Source organism: Centroberyx affinis, unplaced genomic scaffold (assembly GCF_046629955.1).
Source record: "Centroberyx affinis isolate AG114_WGS23_722 - 3 ecotype Tasmania unplaced genomic scaffold, CSIRO-AGI_Caff_v1 ptg005786l_1, whole genome shotgun sequence".
In the NCBI taxonomy this organism is placed as follows: domain Eukaryota; kingdom Metazoa; phylum Chordata; class Actinopteri; order Beryciformes; family Berycidae; genus Centroberyx; species Centroberyx affinis.
Window position 1 is genome coordinate 77,317 of NW_027282934.1, and position 27,684 is coordinate 105,000.

General features: G+C 43.0%; 1 protein-coding gene across 1 annotated transcript in view; it reads left to right on the forward strand.

Annotated features, from left to right (window-relative positions):
* The window catches only part of itpr2 (inositol 1,4,5-trisphosphate receptor, type 2), a gene marked incomplete at its 3' end in the record, with an annotated part of 45,504 nt that overhangs the window by 665 nt on the left and 17,155 nt on the right, over positions 1 to 27,684 (forward strand). Inside the window, exons 2-37 of the mRNA XM_071547300.1 lie at positions 4,217 to 4,287; positions 4,584 to 4,702; positions 4,805 to 4,891; positions 5,410 to 5,568; positions 6,384 to 6,482; positions 7,013 to 7,096; positions 7,284 to 7,430; positions 8,717 to 8,812; positions 9,295 to 9,339; positions 10,881 to 11,032; positions 11,582 to 11,681; positions 11,816 to 11,976; positions 12,066 to 12,207; positions 13,816 to 13,974; positions 14,513 to 14,685; positions 15,066 to 15,185; positions 15,441 to 15,623; positions 15,861 to 16,112; positions 16,198 to 16,345; positions 16,494 to 16,641; positions 16,875 to 17,062; positions 17,193 to 17,319; positions 17,484 to 17,541; positions 17,770 to 17,935; positions 18,271 to 18,438; positions 18,932 to 19,015; positions 19,117 to 19,242; positions 19,388 to 19,510; positions 19,831 to 20,031; positions 21,276 to 21,527; positions 21,680 to 21,805; positions 22,005 to 22,133; positions 22,519 to 22,639; positions 23,005 to 23,186; positions 23,355 to 23,497; positions 24,298 to 24,406. Of these exons, the coding sequence (XP_071403401.1) occupies positions 4,217 to 4,287; positions 4,584 to 4,702; positions 4,805 to 4,891; positions 5,410 to 5,568; positions 6,384 to 6,482; positions 7,013 to 7,096; positions 7,284 to 7,430; positions 8,717 to 8,812; positions 9,295 to 9,339; positions 10,881 to 11,032; positions 11,582 to 11,681; positions 11,816 to 11,976; positions 12,066 to 12,207; positions 13,816 to 13,974; positions 14,513 to 14,685; positions 15,066 to 15,185; positions 15,441 to 15,623; positions 15,861 to 16,112; positions 16,198 to 16,345; positions 16,494 to 16,641; positions 16,875 to 17,062; positions 17,193 to 17,319; positions 17,484 to 17,541; positions 17,770 to 17,935; positions 18,271 to 18,438; positions 18,932 to 19,015; positions 19,117 to 19,242; positions 19,388 to 19,510; positions 19,831 to 20,031; positions 21,276 to 21,527; positions 21,680 to 21,805; positions 22,005 to 22,133; positions 22,519 to 22,639; positions 23,005 to 23,186; positions 23,355 to 23,497; positions 24,298 to 24,406 (4,948 nt within the window). The remainder of the gene's footprint in view (positions 1 to 4,216; positions 4,288 to 4,583; positions 4,703 to 4,804; positions 4,892 to 5,409; positions 5,569 to 6,383; positions 6,483 to 7,012; positions 7,097 to 7,283; positions 7,431 to 8,716; positions 8,813 to 9,294; positions 9,340 to 10,880; positions 11,033 to 11,581; positions 11,682 to 11,815; positions 11,977 to 12,065; positions 12,208 to 13,815; positions 13,975 to 14,512; positions 14,686 to 15,065; positions 15,186 to 15,440; positions 15,624 to 15,860; positions 16,113 to 16,197; positions 16,346 to 16,493; positions 16,642 to 16,874; positions 17,063 to 17,192; positions 17,320 to 17,483; positions 17,542 to 17,769; positions 17,936 to 18,270; positions 18,439 to 18,931; positions 19,016 to 19,116; positions 19,243 to 19,387; positions 19,511 to 19,830; positions 20,032 to 21,275; positions 21,528 to 21,679; positions 21,806 to 22,004; positions 22,134 to 22,518; positions 22,640 to 23,004; positions 23,187 to 23,354; positions 23,498 to 24,297; positions 24,407 to 27,684) is intronic.

A 27,684-nucleotide genomic window follows, 5' to 3' on the forward strand; every position in this document is an offset into this window, starting at 1 on the left:
CACTTGGCCTTCCGTGAAAATAAGTCTAATGCAGCGGTACCCAAAGTGGGGCCCGGGGACCCCCAGGGGGCTTCGAGGAGGTTCTAGGGGGTCCAGGCATAATGACGAATAATTAAATGTCACCATTATTTCATTCATCTGAAGTTAGGACAGTGAAACAGTGATAGGAGGGTCCAGTGCATGTCACTTGTAGCGTCAGTCACCATGGGTTGCATAGAGTGCAGATAATCCAGAATATCTGCTGCTTTGAATATGTTTTCATGATAGGCCATCAGTGTAAAAAAATCACTATAACATTGCTACAGAGATTTAGAGTATCTGTGGTACTTCATAGTGAGTTTATAGTGACTTTTTCTCCTATGATTTCACTATAATCCTATAGGGACTTACAGTATTTATTCAAGCATTAATATAGGCCTAGTTCTTTTTCATAACGGAATAAACCTTTCCTACAGTGGTTATGTTGCACACACTTTGTCCACTTTCAAGTGTCCTTGTGATCCTGCCTCCATATTGGGTTATTTGTCTAAAGTTGCGATGAAGACTGAGTCATAGTTTAAGTTGGCAAAGTGGTGATTAGGAACTCAAAATCTAAAGCTCCCTGTCAAATCTAATCACTGGGCACAGTCACTAAAAGTTATCAAGTAATCTGAGTTATTTTAAATTGGGTTATAGCTCATACAATGAGCCTAGTTTTCAGTTGAACCTCATGGTAAGGTTGAATGTGGCTTGCAGTGGAAATTGCTTGTCACGGTGTCATTACCCACACAGCAATGCAAAATAACACTAGCAGTTTGTCTGGTTACAGTTCCTCCAGAAAAGAAGTGTTTTGTGGCTTCAGTGCAAGGTGGAATGTCTCAGTGGTTCCGGGTGCACTCTGGCCCGTAGGCCTCCACAACAGGCGTGAAAAGAAAGACTTGTCCTGCGGAATGAGTCTGCCCCACCCACCTCCTCTCCCTCTCTTCCTCTCTTCCTCTCTCTCTCTTTCCTTTTTCTGCTTTAAATTCCTCTTTCAAACAGCCACTATGCAAAATAACCAGCCGCATTCCTGAAAACATCATTTTGCATGATAGTCGGCACATTCTGATGTTAATTCATCCTCTCCAATATCTTGTGCTCCGGAGGATCAGAATAATCAAACGTATTTTATAAAATGGCTGCTAAAGTGTATTTACACCTATACACAGTAATGTTCACTGATTCACAATATGTAGAAGTGAGTGGATGAACCCGATCTACTTCATTTTACTGAAAAGTTCCCATAACTGCACAAGGCCGATGCAAATGTGCGCAGCTGACTGTGGCCATACATTTGAGAATGCAAAGTGCATCGTGGCGAAGGCTCACGGCTCTGTTGTTGCGAAGCAAAGCCGTGAAGTTCTTATCAGTGATTCATTAACTGGTGTAGTTTGACAGGACTGCTGAGTAGTTTATCAAGGGCTGTGGTGTGTCAGACCCCACCAAGGCCCATAGAGAGCAGTGATATCTAAAGCAAAGAGCCTGGAGGAACCTCCCTCAGCCAGAGCCTTAACCCTGTAAGCACAATATAACCTCGGCTCCACAGGACTATGACTGTGTTTGTTCAGGATAATATTAAATCTCTGAGTTCCTCACACACCTTGCATTGCAAACACACCAAGTTCCCTTTAAGGTCATTTGGCCGATCCAGATCCCTTAGTCCCTATGGCCTCTTGCCTATCTTGCCTTCCCCCTTCCTACAGTATCAGAAAGGCGTGACATTTTTGACTGTTTCATAATTATTTATCGATTTAAGGTGTTTGTATATGAATATTATCCCCCTTTTTGCTTTGTTTTTCTTCGATTAAAAAAAAAAATGATAGGATGAGTTTGATGAGGAAGTATATTACTCCATTAAATTATAGTGCTGCTTTGTCAACACCAGTTGAGACATGCAGTAACAGACATCAGTTACGTAAAATCCTCCACGCATGTTCATTTTTATTAGAGACCAGTCATTCTTCTTCTGTTGGCACAGAAGACATATATCAGTAGAAATTCAGTACGTCAGACATGCTGCTATATTTAGACCCCTGTTATGTCACAAATTACATACTGTATTTTTTTCCTGCATTGTTGTCACAGTCAGCCCAACACAACTAATGGATCTATTATTAGCTTGTCTATATCCTGCCCAGTAGATTTGCTGTTGGTTCATGTTTAACTAAGTTAAGTCTTGGACACGCAGTCAGACCTGCAAAGCCCCTCTGTTTGAACTGAACTGGACTCTCAGGGGACTTAAGGTTACTTATTTATGAGCTGAAGGGACTTCTCCAGAGAGCCTTCCTGTTTAGCCATTTAGCACTTGATAATACTTACTCTATTGTTTCTCATTTAGATGGGACTTTGATAGAGAGTCTGAGGAAAGGATATACAGCCAGTGGTCTGAGACAGATCGAGTGCCATGACACAAATAGGAAACGGCTCGGCTCGCTTCAGCAAGACTGCCAGCTTTGTATGAATTGGAGGAATTGTCCATCGCATAGTGTTTCTTCTTAGTGGACTGGATGAATGGATATGCTTGTGCACCTCCGCCTTTAACTTTGGTGTAATTTGATAGAAAGGGATAATGTGGAGTCTGTTGTATAGAAGTTCATAATTGTTGTACAGTGTATTTCGCCAGGTTGCATGGCGGGAAGCACCAAGTACTGAAATATGACATGATCTAGATCTAGATCAGTGTTTCGAGCTTACCGAACTAAACCAGCAAGAGGTAACATGGTGTGCGACAGCTGGATAAAGCCGTGGGACCAGACTTTTTAGAGGAAATGATAAGGCGTTTGGTTTTAGGTCAAGGACATGGAGTTGGGTTGGATGCAGTACAACAATATTCTGTGGATTTTTCTAGTATTAAGCAATCAGCGATGACTGTAAGACTGTAGCAAACTACAAATACTGCAAGTTCTTAACAACACAAGAGAAGATGCCACAAACTATTTGGTTGTAGGTCAAGGACATGAAGTTGGGTTGGTATTAAGCAGCCAGAGATGACTGTAAAACTGTAATGAAGTACAAATACTGCAAGTCCATAACAACACAAAAGAAGATGCCATAAACCTTTTGATCATTCCCCTTACATATAGCAAGAAAAAAATCCATGTTATCAGATATTTCACATGTTTTTGCATCTGTCCCACTAGTATAAGCTGTGACAGACAGACTGTATTTTCAAATGGTCTTTTATAATGGGAGAAAATGAGGAGAAAAGCATTTACTAAATCTCCAGATGAAAACAGCAGCTCTTTTCGAAACATTAATCCAGTCCTGTCAGTTCCTGCGAACCAAAGCATTGACTGAATTATCTGTCATCAGTTTCATGGCTGTAATTGTATGTCAGTCTAATGTGTGGATTTCTAATGTGTGAATTTAATTTCTTGCGCTGGTCTGTAAAATATTTAGTAAACTGGCAAAAAAGCCTGAGTTGTGGAAAACAAGGCGGTTATTAAGTAGATGACAACCCATCAGAATGCCCTCTAATCAACCCGGCACAGAAACCACATGGTTTCCTGTAGTGGCAGTTGCCCACTGCAGCCCAACCCAAGCTACCTACACTCCTCTGAGAACCTCAGTCGTCTGAATACACCATTATGATGATTGCAACTCATTGTGCTTCATTTTATGTTGCGTAAGCCATGCTGACACCTAGTTTCATTCAGTACCAATCTGCTTTAACACCTTTTACCCATTTGCAAACTGCACAATGCACCAGCCACAGAAACACGGGTGTCATCTTAGGGTATCTAACTATCTGTTGATTTAAACCACAAGACTGAGCAGATCTCCCCCTACTGGGCTGGAAAGCAGAGATCAAAGCAGGCTTAAATTAGATGAGCTTGGTCCAGAGCAGTTCAGAGCATCGTTCCAGATATCGGGACCTGTAAGGAGATGGATATGATGTACAACAGGGTCGTCACTCTGCCTGTTTTGCAAGCTGAGCTGTTCATCTCGCTGGTTGCTGCTCAACCAAAGAGTAAGCTGGGTTTTGAATGGTGTATTCAAATGCTATGCAATACCACGATTAGACTAGAGTTTGTGCCATGCAAAACTTCACTTTAAAGCCAGTGTTTACTAATATACTATGGCAGTTGTAATTGCAGGACAATTACAGTATATGTGCACAAAGATTAAACTAAGCTGCAACAAAATGCACCCAATTAATAGTATGTTAATTGTTATTATTTTGTTGTCTTCTGTACAGGCTTGTGGATGACAGGTGTGTGGTCCAGCCTGATGCTGGAGACCTGGCCAACCCACCCAAAAAGTTCAGAGGTTCGTGGGCTAGTGGTAGTCACACTAGTTCAAGGTTACACACACACACACACACACACACACATAAGCACACAAACACACTTTTTTTTTTTTCAAACTCCCAAGGCTGACCAGATCATTTGTGCCCTATGTTGTTTTAACCACGCAGTGTGGTTTTAGAATACTTTTTATGTGTCTAAGTGACTCTACAAGCCCATTGTGGGTAAATAAGCATTAACCTCAAATATGCCGTTTTACCACATTAAGACTCACAGAAAATGACTTCTATTGGCTGGAATGCTTCTCTCCTTCTCCAGATTGCCTGTTCAAGGTGTGTCCCATGAACAGATATTCGGCCCAGAAGCAGTTCTGGAAGGCAAAGCAGGGAAAACAAGGAAATAACAACACACAGGGAGACCTGTTCAAGAAGTTACAGGTAGGACTTGTATCACAGAGCATGATCTCAAACCGGTGCTTACTCCTGATATATTATTCAGTTGCATCTCAAAGTCTCACAAATTTCTCGTTTATTTCCCAGCATGCAGCAGAACTGGAGCAGAAGCAGAATGAGTCAGAGAACAAGAAGCTCCTTGGAGAAGTGGTCAAATACAGTAATGTCATCCAGGTACAGCCCATCTCTTTAGCAAACGACTCGTGTCGTCATTTTGTTTTGAGTCCTTGTTTTTGTTTTCATGTGTTTACCAAGGTTGTATTACTGTCCTCCCATGCCTAACATTGCCCAACAGACATCTCATCATTCGTAAACAAAATGCTGCTTCTTCCTGTTGGCTTAGCTGATGAAAACTGTGGTATACGGTCGATTTGACTACTGCTGACAAAATGAACTTATTGTAAGTCGCTTTAGACAAAAGCGTCTGCTACATGACATAATGTAATGTAATGTAATGTAAAGCTTCCTTGCCAATAAGCAGTTTGTTTATTGATACAGCATTGAAATAATTTAGTCTTTGTTTGGTGAAAAGAGTTGCGAAATGTGTTTCTTCAGATGAGGCCAAATTGAACGGAACTGAAGGTCAACAATTTTAAACCAAGAGAGAAGTTACCTTGAGATGATAACAAACTACTACTGTAATAAGCTTTTTTTTCCACTGCTACTGAAACGACCCGATTCTTGTGTCTCAGCTCCTGCACATAAAGAGTAATAAGTACCTGACGGTGAACAAGCGGCTGCCCGCCTTGCTGGAGAAGAATGCCATGCGAGTGTCTCTGGACCCAGCTGGGAACGAGGGCTCCTGGTTCTACATCCAGCCCTTCTGGAAGCTCCGCAGCGAGGGAGATAATGTAGGTCTCCCTTTGCTTGGCATTACATTTCCAGTGACAGGAGCATCGCAACTTGAAACTCATATGTCTTTCTTTTTCAAGTACAGCGCATCGTTCGGTGCGTGAGCCGACTTTTTCATCCCATAGAATGTCAGTTGAATGTTTTTCCTGTTCAAATAACAATAATGATTTTGTCCTTCCCCTTGGCTTTAGCATCCTATGGTTAAAGGTATTGCTCTTGATTGTGCATGTTGCCTGTGTGTTTTTAGGTCAGACACAGAATGCCATTTAAAAGCATGGTTGCACCAGCCTTTCTGCTGCATGTAGACTTTCAGGTTGAGCGTTAAAAGTATCCAGTCGGTTGTTATTTTCTATATACTTCAGAGGAGTGGACCAACCATTTCTAAAGCCACAGTGTGCTTGTGTGTGGCTGCTTAATCTTGAACATGAGATACACTTGACTGCGTGCAATATGATTGGGTTAGAGAGCATGGATTTAGCAAGTAATGATAAAATAACAGCATAGGTTTCAGTCACCATGCTACTGTATGTTGCATTAATGTTGACTCACCTTGTATGAATTAACCTGTTTGCCATGAAACACCTCAACCACTTGCTCATGTGAGGCTCATCCTTCTGCTGTTGCACATAGCACCCAATTTTTTTTTTTTTTTTCAAATGAGCAGATGTTTGCAGACCTTAGACGAACCCCTTGCATGGGTACACTCCGGCTTTCTGTTTTAGCAGTTTGAACAGTGCTGGATATTCAGCCACTCTGAAACCAGTCTGAGCCTGTGTCTCCTGCTGGGTTGTGACTGTCTGTAATTGGGTTGAAGGTGGTGGTTGGAGACAAGGTGGTGCTGATGCCAGTGAACGCAGGGCAGCCTCTTCACGCCAGCAACATTGAGCTGCTAGACAATCCTGGCTGCAAGGAGGTGGGGCTCACTCATTTATCTTATTTCTATTTCATTTGTGAATGTACGAACTGTATGATTTAAAAAAAAAAAAAAAAAAAGCTTGGTATTAGGGCTGAAAGATATTGACAAAAAATCTCATTGTGATTATTTGACAGAATATTGGAATTGCAATTTAAACTGTGATTCATATCATCAGAACTTTTTCTTGTCAAAATGTTTTTAGAATGTTAAAATTGCTTAAAGAAAAGTGATTTATTTTGTTTAAAAAAAAATAGATGCCAGTGTGCAGGATTTACTGAGTTTGAGTATGATGAAAGATTTTCATTAATATTGTACTTGATTCATGGACTAAAGACTAAAACACCTTGTTTAGAAATCTATTTTGGATGTCCCTGTCTCTTAAGCAATTAATTGCAGCCGCTGCAATTTGCAAATTGCAGAAGTTCATAGTTCATATTACGATTTTTTTTTTTTTTTTTGAGTTATTGTTCAGTTCTGCTATGTTGTATCTTCCCCTTTTCCTCTACCATCTCTGGTTGGTGCTGCAGGTTAATGCTGTCAACTGTAACACCAGCTGGAAGGTCAACTTGTTCATGAAGTTCAGTGACTACAGGGAAGATGTGCTGAAGGGGGTATGTGGCTTACCGTCATTTGTATTTATGTCATATGTACTGTATATGTTTTTTAATATGATGAAGGAATGTTTTTTTTATTGGTTTTGATACTGCTTGTGCAATATGTGTCATTTGGGCAGAACTGTGTAGTTTGCCTCCAGTTTGCATGCAGCAGTCTAGCCTGTTTGTATGCGTCCTCTGTCAGGGCGACGTGGTGAGGCTGTTCCACGCCGAGCAGGAGAAGTTCCTGACCTGTGATGAGTATAAGAAGCAGCAGCACGTCTTTCTCAGGACCACACTGCGGCAGTCTGCCACCTCTGCCACCAGCTCCAAGGCACTCTGGGAGATCGAGGTACAGCACTGACATGCAATCCAAAACACACAGGAGCTTTATGTGTGGATTTGACACCTTATCTCCTAAAAGTAAACAGATAGGAGGAAGAGTGTGTGGGCAAATAGCTGTTTTGAATACGGAGTCCTCGATGTAGTGGATACACAAGCGTGTGTGCTGTGTGTGCTCCGACAACAACAACAGTTCAGTACTTGACTTCAGCTTGTGCCCCCATACTGTGTAATAGGAGTTTTGTTTGAGTCCTAGGGTAATACTGCCATTGCAGACTTTGTTTCTGTGTCTCTCCAGTGGCTAGTGATGATTTCTATCTAATAGCTTTAGTTTTATCAATTTGCTCATCCCAAACTTGAAATTGACTTCCATAGTAGCTCTCTTATCTGTCATTGTGAGATTGTTATTGTTGCTGCTTTGTGAAATACCTGCTCAGAAATTGTTTTTCAGAATTAGAAGTTAGACATTGCCAAAAATGTCTTTTTTTTTCATGTGATATTCAGGTGACTCATTGTCCTCATTGAGTGCTTTCTGGACAAGGTGAAATTGCAATGCATGGTTTGTATCTCTGGTAATTGACAAGCATACATCAACAAAATTTAGACACTGCTAATGCCAATTGAATGGAAGTGATTGGGGCTATGGTGAAATGTTCATAAAATCAACATAAATCAACAAATCAACATTTTTAAACACTCTGTGCTGCACTGTTGGCTTGCACTGAGTGTGAGTTCCTGTTGTCCCTCTGCTGTATGTGCCAGTCTGTACTTATGTTGCCATGTCAGTTGTTGATATGTTCTGGCACCAGTGTCACAAACACCAACTCCTGCACATTTATTGTACTTGGCAAATAAGGTGATTCTCATTCTGACTCTGACTGATTTTGGCAGGCCAAGTACCAGAGAACCAAACCATGCATTCTTATTCTCACTGTTAAAAACCATCGCACAAGCACATGAAGAAAAAAAACAGGAATCATTCTTTGACTGCTGGTAAACTCATCCCCTCCTAGCGTGAGCTGTTTTGTGTATTAACACAATGTAAGCAGCCATGCTGACAAATACCAACGAGCAAAAGAACAGGCAGTGTTATAATACCCATGTAGACATAAACCCAGAACTCTGAACATTGTTAGAAATGCCCTTTTGCGTTGTATTGGTGTCAGTGGGAGGCAAGCACAGGTTGACACTAAAACACAGGCTTGTAGGAGAAAGAAAAACATGATGAAAGGAGGACAAAAGCAAATGCTCCTTTGTGTATGTATGCCCTTTTATTATTTTGTGTCTCTGTGGCAGGTTGTGCACTACGACCCCTGCAGAGGAGGCGCCGGCCAGTGGAACAGCCTCTTCCGCTTCAAACACCTGGCTACTGGGAACTACCTTGCTGCTGAGGTGGGGATTACTCTTTGATCTTTATCGTACCTCTTTCTTTTTGCTCAACAGTTCCATTTGTGACCCATGAATATTCTGTGCGAGAGGATCATGGATGATATGTGGAAGTTATGTCTTCCTGACAGTGGTTGAATGTGGTTCATGGGTCATATAACTACTCACAAAATAAAATATACAATAATAAAATATTCAATCACTAAACCTACACTTTTAGAAAACGAGCTGCTTTGTTTCGATTTTGTGCTAGCAATCATTTTGTAAAAGGAAGTGTCACTTTGTGTCACACACAAATTGAGGATATCTAATTTTGTAAGAAATTTAAGGATAGTAAGGTAGTTGATATGCTGTAGGTGGCAGCATTCCCACTGATATCACCACTGTCATCCATCCTTTGCTGTAGAATAGTTTCTTAGATATGAGAGGGCTTGTGATCATCAGGGGTATCTAGATCTGAGGCCACTGATCACTCCATTTCCCTGTAGGTGAACCCTGATTTCAAAGATGACAACGTGGAATCCAAGGGAGAGGTGAGTCAGTGAAACAAGCACATTGTGCTGTAAAATCTCACACAGCTGACCTCATTCTACGGATCTACTACTGTTTACAGACAGATTTGTGTTTTTTCTAATACGCCTGGTAGATATTTATATTTCAAGACATCTGCGGCTCTGAGCATTGAAAGCAGTTTGGAGTTTTACACCGTAGCTGAGGCGAATGCCACTTGACTGCTTGAGAGAGAGAGAGAAGCAGTTAGAGAACAAGACAGAAGGTGTTGGAGTGTGTGGTTGAAAGATTTTCTCTGCAGTTCTCCATTGTCTGTCCAACTTCAGGCCCCTTTCTCTCTCCTTATGCTGTGGTTATGCAATCTCACCAGTTCTCTCACACTCACAAAGTACGTGCACACACGCGCGCGCGCACACACACACACACACACACACACACACACACACACACACACACACGCACACACACACGCACGCACACACGCACACACACACGCACACAAACTCTGCCAAACTCTCTCAGCTCTGAATCTATATCCAGACGTTTCTCTCAGCTCTTAGCTACCTTCCACATTTGTATTCTGCCACTGTAAGGAACACACACACAAACTCCTCTCAGACTCGCACACTCTCGCATGCACATGCTGAATTTCAGACACACAGGGGGCTCCTTACATAACGTCTGGGTGTGGGGGTGCCCTGTGAGAGGGGATGGAGGGGAGGCAGACGTGCTGTCTGCTCTGCTCCGCTCGCCTGTGCTAAGCTGGTGGGGTGAGTCACCAGAGGAGAGGAGGGGAGGGGAGGGGAGGGGAGGGGAGAGTGGGAGGAAAGAGAAGCGGAGGCATGGAGGCAGCTCTGGGGAGCTTCCCATTGACATGCAGAGAACAGTGGGAGAAATTAACCCTCACCATGCGGGGCCATTATCTGCTGCATCTGCACAGTGCAGAACGAGCCAGCCTATGTACCGCAGTGTCTAAAACACCATCGAGAGAAGTCATGGCTCTCTTGCTACATTTCCATGTAATTTTATACCTCATTACTGTAAGAAGCTTTGACAGCGTAATTTGGCTCATACCTTTCCCTGTTCAATTATAGATTTTATCAACAGTGAGGCTCATATATCAGTATTTAACTATTTGCATATTTGGTGTGTTGAAAGAGAGTAAAAATTCATGGCCAGCCTGATGCAAAACATAAAACATGCATGTCAAAACACTTGCTACCAATTAGCAGTTGAAATACTTTTGCTTGCATAGAGTTACTAATGCCCACCATAAATATACCATATATGTCTTATTTGCTAAATGAGGCTGAAGTTTAAGAATATGATGAAATGATGTAATTTACCAAGACTGCAAAATTTTGAATGTACATGAGCAATTTAAATTGGCATATAAATGTGTTTTGATTACTATAACAGTTTCTACTTATGCATCTGTCTAAAAAAGTTTAAAGATTGCAAACTTTAATTTCACATATTTTCTCTCCCTCTGTGTGTCTGTCTGTGTGTGTATATGTGTGTGTGTGTGTGTGTGTGTGCGTTCGTGCATGTATTTGTGCGGCAGAGTGAGACAGACACTGTGTTCTCCAAGAGGAAGCGTCAAGCAGCAGAGAAGATTGCTTTCACCCTGGTATCTGTTCCCCATGGGAATGACATTGCCTCTCTGTTTGAGCTGGATGCCACCACTCTGCAGAGGGCCGACTGCCTGGTGCCCAGGTCAGTCAACACTGACTCAGTGCATCCCACAATAACAACTAACTTCACTCTGCTGTTGTGTGTTCACTGCGGTTATTTCTCACAAACTGTCAGTGTGTCAATAAATTTGGATCGGAGGTGAAAATTTCAAGCTGACATACACTAATGAGTTTGAACACTGCTAAAAATATCCATCTTAAAGAGGTATTTAATCTAGTGTTGAGTCTTCGAAATCTTATTTTTCTTAAAACGAGTGAATAAATCTGCCAGTGGGGTGAGGTAATTGCACTTATTTTTAATGCAAACCAACTGGTTTTCAGAGATTTCTTCAATCAAGTGTCATTTTCTTGATACAAGTCGAGTCCTTATTCTGCTTCATTTCAAGATGCTGACAGTTGTTTTCTGGAAAAATGTCATCCAACTGGCAGAATTATTCACTTGTTTTAAGAAAAATAAGATTTTAAGACTGAATATGAGACTAAATTTCTTGTTGATGGCCATTTTTTGCAATGAAATAATTGCAGTAAAATCTCACAAAAACACTAAAAACTATATTGCACCCTTCCTCAGAAACTCCTATGTGAGGCTGAGGCACCTGTGCACCAACACCTGGGTGACCAGCACCAACTTTCCCATTGACGCAGAGGAGGAGCGTCCTGTCATGCTCAAGGTCAACACACACACACACACACACACACACACACACACACACGCACACACAACACAACACAAACACAACACAAATGATTGGTTGACATAAACACGGATGCATTATTTTAAAATTTCTTTTGGCTGTTACCATAGATTGGCACCTGTCCCACAAAAGAGGACAAAGAGGCTTTTGCCATCGTATCTGTTCCCCTGTCGGAGGTCAGGGACTTGGACTTTGCCAATGATGCCAGCAAAGTCCTGGAGTCCACCGTGAGGAAACTTCAATATGGCAACATCGCTCAGAATGAGAGGAGGTACAGACACAGGCATGATGCAAAGGTAACACACTCAGTGAGCATATTTCATGATTTCATACATTATTTTTGCCTTCATATATTTTCAGGTTTGTGACTAAGCTCCTGGAGGACCTGGTTTTCTTTGTGTGTGTGGTACCGAACAACGGCCAGGATGTTCTGTCTGTGGTCATCTCCAGACCCAACCGAGAGAGGCAGAAACTCATGAGGGAACAGGACATCCTTGCCCAGGTAAGACACACACACTCACTCACTTACTCACTCACTCTCACACTCACACACACACCTGTCTGTTTTTCTATTCATTATGCTGGGACAGAATGCAAATCAGTTCAGGCTCTGTCTGCACCACAACATTAGGGTGCAGGACAGACAATGATGCCCATTGTAATCTCAATGGTATTACTGCAAGGGAATCAGAGATTAGTAGAGCAGGAACCAAACCCACAAAATTTTGAGATACCCCTAACAACCAAGACCTTGTTTTTTCATAACTTTGACATGTCCCCTTCATGAAATGGATGGTCATAATTTTTCTTTTTACTGCAAAACTCATTAAATTCATCAATGGATTGATTCACCACATAGGCAAAAAAGTGCAAAAAAAACGCCTGCCCTGAAAGAGGGAGTACCAAGTTAATCCCATGTCATTTTCTACCTACTGGTTGTATTTACATCATATTTGCACTGATGGTCTACAGGTAGTGTCCCTACACTCCAAAGCAACCAGAATGTCAAAATATGGTTCTATTGTGAAGCAGCAGCCTTTTATATAAGGCCTTATTATAGGCGGAAATATCAAACAGTTCATTTTTCTGAGAAACCCTACTTTTACTGTTACGGCTTTCAGTTTTTGTTTAATTAAAATTTATGGGTCATGATTTCAGTTGTGTCCTTTTGGCACTGAAAAGATCTCACTGAGACCTTTCAATTGATATATAATACTCATATTCGACCAAAATCGCTCTTACACCCCTTTGGCTCCAAGCCCTCGATTTGGACATTGTGGTTAATTTAAGGTTACTTTGAGGTCTAGAGATACTACCTGAGAACCATCAGTGCTAATATGAAGTATGTAAATACAACCAGTGGCTAAAAAACATGGGATCAACTTGGTATTCCCTGTTATAAGGCAGGCATTTTTGTGTACTTTTTTGGGTTATACTCACTGGATAGTCACAATAATAGTGCTCAGTGACAAACTATTACTTCTTGTTTTTGATGAGACAATGTCAGTGACTACCTGAAATGAATTATTAGCATAATTGGGTACTGATTACAGTATTATTACATTAGGATTAGGATTAGAAGTGAGTATTTCTCAGAAAAATGAACTGTTTGATATTTCCGCCTATAATAAGGCCTTATATAAAAGGCTGCTGCTTCATAATAGAACCATATTTTGACATTCTGGTTGCTTTGGAGTGTAGGGACACTACCTATAGACCATCAGTGCAAATATGATGTAAATACAACCAGTAGGTAGAAAATGACATGGGATTAACTTGGTACTCCCTCTTTCAGGGCAGGGTTGTTGTTTTTTTGCACTTTTGTGCCTATGTGGTGAATCACTTCATTGATGAATTTAATGAGTTTTGCAGTAAAAAGAAAAAATAGGACCATACATTTCATGAAGTAGTGAGGTAGTACTGTATATATCACAGACAATAACAAGAGTAGCCTACTTACGCCAGTATTTGCCATTACACGTGTGTGTGTATGTGTGTGTATGTGTGTGCATATGTGCATGTGTGCATGGATGCATTTGTTTGTGTCTCAGCATGTGTTTCCATGCCTGTTCTGTTCTTCATCTTGGTGTGTGGGTTTATTTGTCTCTAGATCTTTGGCATCCTGAAGGCCCCCTTCACTGACCAGGGCGATGGTCCCATGCTGAAGCTGGAGGACCTGGGAGACCAGCGCTATGCTCACTTCAAGTACATGCTGAGACTTTGTTACAGGGTGCTGCGCCACTCCCAACAGGACTATCGGAAGAACCAGGCATGTTGCAGCCCTCTACAACTTCTAATATGGAGTTGTCCTGCTCATTAGGCTCATCAATATGCTCATTATCATACTAGTCTAAGGCGAGAGAGGTGGCTTATGACTGGAAGCTTGCCAGTGTAGATTCCCAACCTGTGTGGGAAAATGTGGGTGGGGAAAGTGAATAACTCTTGCTCTCCCCACTTTCAACAGCTACCATCATGCAGCCCTTAAGCAAGAAACTTAACCGCCAAATTGCTCTTGTAGAGCTGCTCAGTGGCCAGCAGACTGTATTTGTGCTAGGCAGCTCTCAGGTGTGGTTATGGGTAACTTTCTGAATGTGAAGCAGGGCGTTTTTGAGAAAGAGTCTGCATGCTCAGCAAATGTTCCCTGGATAAATAACGGTTAAAAAAAACCACAGACTTAGTGCAGTCATTTCACCACTCAGCACATTTTTATGCCTCCGTATTTCTCCGGCTTCGTCTTTCAAATTCTCAAGTCACTCCACTAGTAACATCAGAATTGTTTATAACCATGTGTTTCTTGTGGCGCCTAGGAATACATAGCCAAAAAGTTCTCAATCATGCAGTCCCAGATTGGCTATGAGATCCTGGCTGAGGACACGATCACAGCTCTGCTGCACAACAACCGCAAGCTGCTGGAGAAACACATCACAGCCAAGGAGATCGAGACCTTCGTCAACCTGCTGAGACGCAACAGAGAGCCCAGGTCAGACACAGGAACCTCCTAAACATGTGACAACCCAAGTGGATCAATTTCATAAAAAATACAGGAAGATTCAGGTTTTATGCATGGAAGTTAGAAGTCATGCATAGTCAAGAACTTTGTGGTTAACTGGTGAATTTTGGTAAGGTACTGTATGCCTGAGGCCTAAATAAAATACAATGTAAGACACAGAAAACGTATCATAACATGTCATATAATACATAGATAAGAATGAATAATTTTCCATGGAAAGAGAGAGACAGGCAGACACAGGCACACACACATTCAGATGTTGCACAATCAATTGTATACTTGTATGCTGATACTGCGTTTGTAATACATTTGTCAAATGTGGTGATACAATATCTGATCTGCCCTTCCAGATTCCTGGACTATCTCTCTGATCTGTGTGTGTCCAATAAGACTGCCATCCCGGTCACACAGGAGCTTATCTGTAAATTCATGCTGAACCCCACCAACGCAGACATCCTCATCCAGACCAAGTGAGTGACACACCATTATCCCCACATTTCAGCACGTCATATTTTAGTCATCTCAAACATGTTAAAACGTGCATATACTCTGCAGCATGTGAGAGTGCAGTGTGCGTGTCGTGAAATGGATATTCTCAGTATTCTGACAGCAGAAGTAGCAGCTCTACAGCAAAGTGGAATGTGTGTGAATTTCCTAATAAATGTTTCATCTCTCACCCCCCCCCCACCCCCCCCACCCCCCCCACCCCCTCCCTCCTCCCCCAGACTAATCCCCAACACCGAGACCACCCTGGAGTCATCTCTGCTGCAGGAGGAGGTGGATGAGGAGGAGGTTTGGCTCTACTGGATTGACAGCCACAAGGAGCCTCATGGCAAATCCATCCGCCACCTCGCCCAGGACGCCAAGGGCAACCACAAGATGGATGTAGACATCATCACCTACTACAGGTGAGGGTGGGATTCTGTAGTTCTCTTCCTCCGCCGTGACAAATTGCACCTTTATGCACCTCCACCATCTGCTCAATCCCCTGTCTCCAATAATAATAAAATCTATGACAATCCTCTTTCCTTTTTTTCTATACACATTTCCTACCACATCGAAGTTAAAAGCAAAGGTTCCCCTCCCATGTTCCTCCCGTCTTTCTCACTATTAACTCTCCCCATCACCCCTTGCCTCCACTATAGGTACCAGCTGAACCTGTTTGCTAAAATGTGTTTGGACCGCCAGTACCTCGCCATCAACCAGGTGTCCTGCCAGCTGCCTGTGGACCTGATCCTGCGCTGTATGTTCGACGACTGCCTGCCCTACAACCTGAGAGCCTCCTTCTGCCGCCTCATGCTTCATATGCATGTGGACCGCGACCCACAGGAGGCGGTGGTGCCCGTGCGCTACGCCCGCCTCTGGACCGAGATCCCCTCCAAGATCACCATCCACGAGTGAGCGCCTGTTGTGTGTTTTAGTTATGTGTATTATGGTGTGTGCTTACTTTGTGAGTTAAGCGACTGTTGTGCGTCTCTGCAGGTTCGAGTATGAATCCACAGACACCTCAAGAGAGGAGATGAAGAGGAAGTTTGCCCCCACCATGGAGTTTGTGGAGGAATATCTCAAAGATGTGGTCAGCCAGCCTTTTCCATTTGGGGACAAAGAAAAGAATGAACTCACTCTAGAGGTAAAATAATATCCAATATGGTGAATTTTTCTTGATTTGAAACACAATTAGGGTATTTTCATCCTGTGTAGCTTTTTTTGTGTTTTTCTGTTACAAAGTGGTATGTTTTTGTAATCATGAATTCCTTGCCTTTACTTATCTCTTCCAGGTTGTGAATCTGTCTCGTAACCTGGTCTACTTTGGCTTCTATAGCTTCAGTGAGCTGCTGCGTCTCACACGCACTCTGCTGGCCATCCTAGATATTGTCCAGCACCCGCTCACCTACATGAACAAGCTCAACAAGAGCCCAGAGGCCGGTCAGTGCCACAGTGAACTGCAGAAATATATCAAGGAAACAGACATTTGAGGATTTCTATCTTATTCTATTAGGTTATTTGAGAATTTACTATGTCATGCACATGATCAAACGTTCACAGGCTTGAATTGAAAGATGTCAGTTGAGTTAAAAACTAGAGCTCCGACTCTGTGATGCTAATTAGGTTCACAAAATGCACGAAGCAAAATGTGTGAAGTTGAATTTCCCCTTTAGGCAACAACGTGCTGCGTACGATCCATGGCGTTGGCGAGATGATGACTCAGATGGTGATGAGTCGAGGCCTTCCTCACAGCCTCCCTGACACCCCTCCCTCCCTGCGCTACGGGAAAGGCCACTTCATGTCGGACAACGAGGACGTCATGGTGATGGACACCAAGCTGAAGATCATAGAGATCCTACAGGTGAGCGCTTGGATGTGTTCACGATTTATGGAATTCAAATTACAGCGATAATTCATTTAATGATTTTCAACCTATTTTTGAGTGTTTGATTTAATTTTTTTTTACATTTTTCTGTTTGTTTTCCTGTCAGTTCATCCTGAGTGTGAGGCTGGATTACAGGATCACCTACCTGTTGTCCATCTACAAGAAAGAGTTTGGGGACAAGAATCTAACAACCGACAACTCCGTCTCAATGGCTGAAGTCCCTTCAGTGTCAGGTGAGACTCCTTTCTGTCTTATGACACACAGTCAACACCTAATGCATAATCCTGCAAGTTTATTGTTTTGATGTTGTGTTTATTAGGTGTTTGAGTTGAACCGCTGCAGCCAGCCATACTTTATTGAACTGTTGAGCTTTCTGTCCACTTTAATTTGTCTCCAGCTTCCGAACCAGACATAGATGAGATTGCGACCAAAGCAGAGACCATGTTTGCAGGGAGGTAGGTGAAGCTGTGATTGTTTACCGACTCCCTGTGCTATAATACAGTCTCAAACATTCAGTCAGAGAAACTTGTGAAACATATATAAGCCTGAGTGTACTTGAATGATCAGGTTCCACAATCTTTATGGAGGTTACAGAAACGACCCTACAGTAAATACAAGTGTTGCTGTGCGTGTTTGTGTGCATTTGCGTGCGTGCGTGCATGCGTGCATATGTATGGTTTCAGCTCGGAGCTAAGTGCGGTGGAGTTGGACGACGAGGGTGGCCGGACGTTTTTGCGAGTTCTGATCCACCTCATCATGCAGGATTACCCCCCGCTGGTGTCCGGCTCGCTCCAGCTCATCTTCAAACACTTCAGCCAGAGAGCCGAGGTCCTGCAGGCCTTCAAACAGGTAACGGCACAGCAGTTGTACAGCTAGAGCGCTGAGTGAGCTGACAGAAGGCGGCATTAGTTACTTCCTAAGTTAAGTGATTTTTGTCATGGTTGATGTAATCAGTCTGGATTAGGAGGGTTCCCCAAAGGCCGAGGCTACAGCTGTCTCAGTAAGAGCTTTCTCAGCTGGAATGCAGAGCTGCTCCAGCTCTCATTTTAACAGTGCATTAATTTTCCAAAGTGGTATAGTGAGACCTACTGGCCTATTGGATTTTTGCTCTCACACATGGTGTCCTCTCAATGTCTGTGTGTCTGTTTCATTTCTTGTCCTGTGTGTGTGTGTGTGTTTTCCAGGTCCAGTTGCTAGTGTCAGAGCAGGATGTAGAGAACTACAAGCAGATCAAGGCTGACCTAGACCAGCTGCGTCTGACTGTTGAGAAGTCGGAGCTGTGGGTGGAGAAGAGCGGGGGCTACAGCAGTGAAGACCTGGCTGGCAGACAGGCCAAGGAACAGAACAATGAGGTGCTATATTGTGTTTTGAGGGTACCCAACATCTAACAGGACACTTCTCAAATTCAGATTTTACTATGTTGTTTTTCCTCACCAGGGACTTGCTCTGTTTCAGGGGGGAAAACATCCCATTTGTCATCCAGCTACACTGAAAACGGCTTCTTATGATTGTTAGCATTGCTCATCGAAGCCAGTGGAAACCACTCACCGCAAACTAGTTTGTTAAAATAGGGCTTTGCAAAACAGGACTGATAGGAATAATAATAAGGACCAATACAGAGACTTTTGCCTTGTGATGAGAAAATGACATTTTACATACAGTATACAAAATTTAAAATGTCAAGATATACCTTAATGGGTGGGCACATGGGCCTCAAAGATGTGATAAACCTATAGCAATTAAACATTAAACATATCATTAAATGTAGTGATGGCAACTAAATTAATAATTACATTTAGTGACTAGAGGCTTGTTTTTTTCTTGATCTATTTGTTTTGACAGGAGGTTGTCCTGAGCCCAGTACAGGATGGAGACATTAAACCTCAGATCGACAGCAACAAAGCAAACAACTACAACATTGTCAAAGAGGTGAGCTCCATTCCCTTATTTCCGTCTTATTCATGTCATATGTCTTCTCGGTCTCTAGTGTAACTATAAAAGCTGTGTACGTGTGTGTGACTGTTCTTTAGATCCTGCTGCGGCTCAGTAAGCTGTGTTACCCCAGTAAGAAGAGTCGTGTCCAGCAGCAGCGGCTGCTGAAGAACATGGGGGCCCACACTGTGGTGCTGGACCTGCTGCAGATCCCCTATGAGAAGGTGAGCCAGCTGAATCTTATCTCGCCTGATGCTGCTGTGAAATCTTTGTGTAACATAATTTTTGGTTTCGTCTGTTTGTCTTTGTGTCTGCCTTTCCCTCTACTCATCTTTCCTTTTATTTGTCTTGTATTCTGTCCATCCACAGAGCGATGAGAAGATGAATGAGATCATGACCCTGGCCCATACTTTTCTGCAGAACTTCTGCAGAGGAAACGCACAGAACCAAGTTCTGCTACATAAACACCTTAACCTGTTCCTCACCCCAGGGGTATGTTCACCTCTGACCTTACTGCCATGCCTTATACATTTCTATTTTAGGAGTTTAGCATAAACTCTTACCCAGAACCACTTAAAACAACTGCATAAGCATCAATAATAAGAAACAACAGCAGCCAAACAGTAGAAAAAGTAAAAAATGATTTGTTTCCCTAGAAATTTTGTGTGTAGAGAAGTATTAGGTACAGAAGTAAGAGCCAAGTAAGAGTTTTCTTTCTTTGTATTTTCTCCAAATGACAAATGAATCAGTACAATTTCTGTATCACTACTATGTTTGTAGAATATTCTTCTTATACTCCTCTTTTCAAGCAGTTGCTGGAGGCCGAGACCATGCGCCACATCTTCATGAACAACTACCATCTGTGTAATGAGATCAGCGACCGTGTCGTCCACCATTTTGTCCACTGCATTGAGACACACGGGAGACACGTCCAGTACCTTAAGTTCCTGCAAACCATCGTGAAAGCCGATGGCAAGTACGTCAAGAAGTGTCAGGACAAAGTCATGACAGAGGTGAGAATGATTTACTCATGTCTTTTTGACTTATGTTTGATATTGCACTGCATGAATATGGGATATGGTTTAAATAATGGAAAAAACAAGATGAAGAAAGACAGTTGTAATCAGTATGAACATAATGGAAGACCTTCCTACCGTGATGCATTACTCTCCTGATGGGAGCTGTCGTCCAGGATGACAAAGACACTAGTTCTTCCGAAGGTTTGAAGATATTATTGCCACGAGTAAGAATTGCAACCACTCATTACACTGATCACCTGAAGAATTAAACATGTGGGGGAGATGCTGAATGGTGTCTAAATTAATATTTTCTGCCACTATTAATAAAGATGACTCAGAATTGTTAGTCGTGACAAACACTGACTGTGCCCGCCAGGGTGGTAAATGCTCTCAGTTATTAATTTCATGTCCTGCCACTATGGTATGCAGGACTTCATGTCGTCATGGTGGCATCTGTGTGTGTGTGTGTGTGTGTGTGTGTGTGTGTGTGTGTGTGTGTGTGTGTAGACACATTGTGAACACAGTAACTGAAGAACAATACATGATAGAAACTTCATACTTACACCACAGGTTCCCCCTATAGAGTAGATGATCGAATTAGATTTTGGAGCACCTTGCTGCATACATTTGCATATTAATGAGGAAAACTTTAATGAGGAAAGAAGCTTCTTGAAGTCACTGTAAGTCATGATGAGAAAGCATTTTGAGAGCATCTTGCTTCCTTAATGTGATGTATTTCCTGCTGAAACAGGGTATTGGGACATAAAGCAGGCAGTGATCATCCAGAAGTGTTAAACAATGGAATATCAGTTAGGGAGAGAAACGAGGGGCGGGATTGTTCAAAAATCTGTGATGGTTTTATAGGTTGGAATTTTTATGCACGCCTCCTGGTACATGATGTAGTAACCACTAAAGATTTTCTGTTTTCCAGAAAGTAAAAGTGATATGAAAATACAAGAACATGTCATTTTTGTCATTTTTTTGGCATAAATTGTCAAGTAGGTGTATGATATGATAGTTACAAGACAGGTATGTTGACATAGAAATATTTGCTGATTAATGCATTAATTAATTTAAATAATGATGACATTAGCATAGCTGGTTATGTTAAATATGTCATGGTGATTGTGGCAGGACATCAGGCGGGACAAGAGGCTCTTTTTACCATTATTTGACCCAAAATGTTAACCCAAATTTCCTTAAGTAACTTTTCCTGGTGTATCTGTCTGTGTGTCCAGCTGGTGAACGGAGGCGAGGACGTGCTGGTGTTCTACAACGACCGCTCCTCATTCCCAGTGTTGGTGCAGATGATGGGTTCGGAGCGCGAGCGGACGGATGAAGGCGGAGCTCTGGCCTACCACAACACCCTGGTGGAGCTGCTGGCCGCCTGCACCGAGGGCAAGAACGTTTACACCGAGCTGAAGTGTAACTCTCTGCTGCCGCTGGACGACATCGTCAAAGTTGTCACTGATGTTCACTGCATACCAGAGGTGAAGGGTGGACAATCTTAGTATAAATTATATAGTATGAGTTAATGATATAAATATTTTTAGTTTAACAAATAGAGCTGCAGTGTGTCACTGAGCACAATTGAACCTGTCTGGTAAACTAACCAGTAACTTTTCTTTTGTCTGACACGCAGGTGAAAACAGCCTATGTGAACTTTGTGAATCACTGCTATGTGGACACAGAGGTAGAAATGAAGGAGATCTACACCTCCAATCACATCTGGAAACTCTTTGACAACTTCCTGGTGGACATGTCCAGTGTAAGGCTCTATCAGATGTATCCACATTCCTTTTCTAATGAGAAAGTGTGTGTAGATACATTTAAGGCTTACTTAAATTTCTGTGTTTAGTCCATTCACACACTGCATTTGTGGAAGAAACGGTGGAGATGTGATGTGAAGAAGTGTGAGAAGATGTGTTTTCTCTTGAGCTTTCTCTCTTTTCTTTTCACATCTTCAGGTGTGCAACAGCACCACAGACCGTAACCATGCTGACCTGGCGCTGGAGAAGTATGTGACAGAGACGGTGATGGCCATTGTCAAAGGCTTCTTCAGCTCACAGTTTTCTGTCAACAACTCAAACCTGCAGGTACTGTTTTGCACATTTAACGAGCAGGTGAAGTGTGTGTGTGTGTGTGTGTGTGTGTGTGCATGGATGGAGGCTCATTCCTGGCACGTCCAAATCCTTTGCCAACTTTTAGCTACTTTAGAGTAATAACATTTGACAGCACACTGCCTCCTTCACTGCATCTTCACCTGGGACCTTCTTGTTTCATCACAGACATTTGTACCTGCAACAGGTGCTTGAGGTGCTTTACGCACAAGTTTGTACTAATATTTCCTATCAGAGACAATATTGAAGTGTTCCCATCAGAATTAGATCAGCGATTCTCTTCACTTATGCACTTACAAAAAAAACAGTGCTTTGTTCTCTCTCCCCTTTTCACATTCTGTCATTCCTCTTGCTCCCCCAGACAAACCAGCCTATCTTCATCCAGCTGCTGCAGTCTGCTTTCAGGATTTACAACTGCACCTGGATCAGCTCAGCTCAGAAGGCAAATATCGAGAGCTGTATCAAAACACTGGCAGATGTGGGTGAGTGTTGCTACTTTGCTGTCCAACCTAAGGCTTTGAACAATAGAGTAGAGATAGAGGCATTCATCTACATCTGGAGGACATAAGAACACAATTAAAAGCAGATGGCTTGTTCGTGCTGACCGCTGTCAAGCACGTGGGCGAGTCATAGCCCATAGAAAACCTCATTTTTTTCCCATTATTTATCCAAATAAGGGATTTACTGAGCATGCATGCTCTTTGTCTGCTACATGCTGCTTCACATTCATATACACACTGACACTGGGAGCTAAGGGGGGGGTTAAGTGCAGACAACCGTATTGTTTTCCGTCAGAGCTGAGTGAATAAACTTATTTGTACGGTTAACCCCTTGTGCTCTTCCCCAGCCAAGGCGCGGGCCATAGCCATCCCTGTGGACCTGGATAGTCAGGTCAACACTTTGTCTCTGAAGGTCCACAGCAACATGGTGCAGCGGGCGGCCAAGGACTGGAGGATCTCTGCCCGCACACGGCCCCGCAAGGAGCCGCTGGGTGGCCCTGACTACAAGAACATCATCGAGAAGCTGCAGGTACACAAGAAGTCCTATTTTGAAGTAATACCCTACGTTTATACCCAGTAGGAGATTCAAGGCTGAGGGTTTTTGGGCTTTTTTTTTAATGTTCTTTAGTAGTATCGGTCTCTGCAATAAAGCATTTGTTTGTTCACTGTATGTGTATGTGTGTGTTTGTGTGCACAGGGGGTTGTGTCGTGTCTAGAGGCACAGTTCAGTCCTAAGGTGCAGGCGGAGTTCTCTGTGCTGGTGGATGTTCTGCACAGTCCTGAGCTGCTGTTTCCAGAGGCTGCTCGGTTGCGCTGTGAGAGCGGAGCCTTCATGTCCAAGTAAGTAGCTGTCGATGGCTATAGGAAAGACTAGCGGTAGGCTGGACTAGTGGTTAGATAGACCATCCTTTAACCTGTAGTAAGGGTTTTCGAAGACTAGTAAGGGTTTTCGAAGGCTGATGCTGATATTTTTGACTGAAGTCACCAAGAGCCGATATTTTGTGTTGATATTCAATATCTATAAGTTTGACGATTGCCTCTCCAAAAAATGGCAAGTAGTCACTGTTTCCCCCAGAATTGTATTCTGATCATCATAAAAAAAACAAAAAACGCAGTAAGTGGCATTTACACCATGTTACACTAAAACTCTCCACTGAAACCAGTACTTTAAGGCAGGGTGACTGACTCTGCCTATTCAATGGTAGATAAAACTCTGGGATCGAGTACTAGCCCTAAATGAAGAATTAATTTACAAAAAACACAATTGAATTATTCAGTTATTAAATAAAACCTCCATCATATCGGTAGTAGACAGCATTGACTGGCCAATATCCAATATTTAATGAATGGCCAATATCAGCTCAGCAGGGTTGCTGTTCTGTAGCTGATGCTGTGCTCTGACCTGCAAAAGGAATTTACCTATGGGGATCAATAAAGCATCACTTTATTTTTACCCATAAACCAGTGCCTGCAGTAGGAAGACGTGTGTCTGTGAGTCTGCAAGACTGACCTCTGTCAAGCAGTTCTCCGAGTGAAAAGCTTTTCAACTTTTTGCACAAAAACAATGCATCTTTCATTTTCAAAACAAATAATTGTGAGAAACATCATGTTGAGGCAGCACTTCTCTGTCACTCTGTCAGACTGATCAAACACACCAAGAAGCTCATGGACAAAGAGGAGAAGCTGTGCATCAAGATCCTGCAGACGCTCCGAGAGATGCTGGACAAGAAGGAAAGCTTTCAGGAGTCTGTGAGTACTTGGCAGTGTGGAGTGTGTGTCACTAAAACAGGGTTTTGAAGCCCTGTGGAGATATTCCATTCATTCATCAATTAGTTTCACAATCATAATTTCATAATTTTATCCAAAAAGTGATGATTGTATACTATCTTGAGTTGATCACAGTCTCTGTATCAATGCTGCAGGAAAAAATTAATTAGATCCTATATCGTCAATTAATTAGATCGTATAATCTCTAGAAAGTCAGCTGTCTGCTGCTGTTTGGTGCATTTAGGCTTGTCCTCATGTGCCAGCAGTGCTATACTCATATCAGTAGTGCCGTAGTCCTTGTTTTCTCCCAGGTCTGTGGGCCCAGAGCCCAGACTCTCCTTCATCAGTATGCTGTGGGCCTTTCTATGTTACATAAGGCAGGGAGGCACTTGAGGACACACTCAAACTGAGAGGCAGAATAGGAGGGAGGAAGTAAGGGAAGGAGGAGGAGGGGGGCAAGCACTGAACAAACAAATCAATACTGCAGCGAGTGGGGGGTGCAGGAGCCTGTCTCCTACCGCACCCCCTCTCAGCCAGAGGCCTGGAAAAGTGAGCGAGAGGAGTCTGGAGAGGAGAATGGAGGAGGTGTGTGGGGTGGCAGGGGGCAAAAGTATAAAAACGTGTCAGGTCTGTAATCACCTTTAGTAGGTTGAGGAGAGTCTGTTCCGGCCGCCTGGTGAGAAGAGGTGACTCTGTAGAATTCACACTAGACAAAATGTGCTGCTCCTGTCAAGACTGGAATCAATATGTTTAAAAAAAATCTCACATGGTAAGAAGACAGCAGCTCTCAAGAATGGACTGTGACCACAATGTTCTTTTTAAACGCATGGAGATCACTTTATTGTACTAAAAAGTGAACTGAAGTAAAATTGGAAAAAGAAGATTGTGGTTGCATTCCATTCTTGCGAGTTGCTGTCTTCCAACCATATGGGATTTTATGCAGATTTGATTATTTTTGTCTGGCACCCCTGTCCCACTAAAGGCTGTTTTTGTATGTGTGGAATGTATGTGCCTTTACCTACTCTTTCAGTGTAACAGCAATAATACAATGTTCAGGACTACCTGGCATTTTCTTGATACAGTACATGCCAACCAATGTCACTTACAGGCACCTGAAGAGTCCGATTTTTGTTACTTTCCCTACTTGTGTATGTATCTTGTGTCAGTCAGACAAGCAGTTTTTTCGCAAGGCAAATGATTCAACAATTGTATGGAACAAGATCAGAAGAATTCAAAGTGGAAAAACAGTCCCTTTTTTGAAAAGCAACTCGGTGCATTTGAGAAGCCAGACAGTGCAGTAACGATATGTGAAATGTCAGTTTGTGTAGGTGTGCGTGAGTGTGCTCAAGCATGTATTTGTGGCCTCTTTGTCATATCCCCATAGCCCTGAGCGTGGAGCTGCAGCCTCACTGCACAGGAGAGAGGGAGAGAACGATTGATGGAAATAAAGAGAAAGAAAGAGAGAGAGGAAAGGAGAGAAAAACAGAAAGAGAGAGAGTGAGAGAGCGACAGAATAGGCAGCAGAGGTTGGTGGCTCCCCTGGGGTGCAATGAGTGGGTGGAGGAGAGTGAGTGAGTGAGAGAAAGAGAGAGAGAGAGAGATGGAGGGAGGGAGGCAGGCAGCCATGTGAGGAGCCATGTGAGTGGAAGGGAAAAAAAAGCGGGCAGCGGCTGCAGGGTGAGGGATTGGAGAGAAGCGGCGTCTGCTCAGTCCATGAGGAGACGGGGCAGGGGGTGCGCTTACGTAACAGCCTGCAGTGGCTGAGCCAGCGTCACGTGGACCATCACGTTCTGCTCCCTCCCTCCCTCCCTCCTCTCTCACTCACTCTCTCTTCTCTCCCCTGACTGCCTCTCTCTCCCTCCCTGCTCCCCCCCTCCCTCCCCCCATGCTTTGTCTCAGTCCATCGCATCCTGTCTGCCTGCCAGTTATTTTCTCTCTCTCTCTCTCTCTCTCTCTCTCTCTCTCTCTCTCTCTCTCTCTCTCTCTCTCTCTCTCCCTCTCCCTCTCTCTCTAAGCTCCCTGCTCTCTCTTTTCCTGGGTCATGCCAGGAGCACTGGTGGGGGAGTGAGGAGGATCTGCAGCAGTCAGAGTAGAGATGTGTTGGCCCGTAGCGCTGCACTTCACTTGTTTTGGTTGCGAGATTAAGGACAGCTTTATAAATGTTTGTGTCTCCACTTGCCCTCACTATGTCTGGGGTGAGGGAGGCTGTTAGGAAAAAAACAAAAAAAACCTTGAAAGAATGCATCACGCATGCTGATATTGTTTTCAAATGTCCTGTAAGAGAAACCCAGTGTACAATAAAGCATGGCATTGTAGACTATTATTTTATGTCATGTACTTTGTTTCTACAGGAGTATCTGACAGTGAAGCCAGATGAAATTTCAGAACAAGTTTTTTTTTTACTAGTGCATATTTAAGTTATTAATTATGTGACGCTCCCTTGTGTGTATGTGCACACATGCATGTAACCTGGTGTCCTGTTTTTGTGCATGTGAACATGCCTGATTGTCTACAAAGGATTGAAAAAGCCTGTTATGTAATATCAACCACTCTCACACTCTTTTTCTCTTTCCTCCCTCTCTTTCACACTCATCCCTGTCATTTACACTCTGTCTGTCTGTCTGTCTGTCTGTCTGTCTCTCCTTTCTTGTCCTGTCGCTCTCTCTCTCCATCTTCCTCGCCAAGTTTCACACCTTCTGCCCAAGGCAAAACAGATTTACAGATTACCACCCTCTCGATGCTAAGTACATCACACGCATGCATATAGACGGAAAGTCACACTCAGACACACACGTGCACACATACATACACACACACACACACACACACACACACACTCCCGGGCATGCGGTGCCACGCTGGCTGTCCCTGTGTGAGCTCATCTTGCAGGGTTTTCCCAGTCTGTCTGCTGATGGGAGTAGTGGAACATGGCTTAGGCTCATCCACATGTAGCCAGGCAGCAGGTCAGACAGCCAGAGAGCTGTGTGAGCTCGCAGAGACCGAGTACAGTTTAACCCCCGGCTGGATTCAGGCTGACGCAGCACATGCTTTCTAGACTCAGAAAGTTCTGAGTTATGAACTATACAACCAGGAGTCTTTGTGAACAAATTACAACTTTGTTTCTAGGGCAACTAACGATTATTTTCATTATCAAATTTTTTTAATAAATTAGTTAATCATTTAGTCTACAAAATGCCAAAATGATGACAAATGCCCACCACAAGTTACCAGAGCCTTAAAATTGCTTATTTTGTCTGACC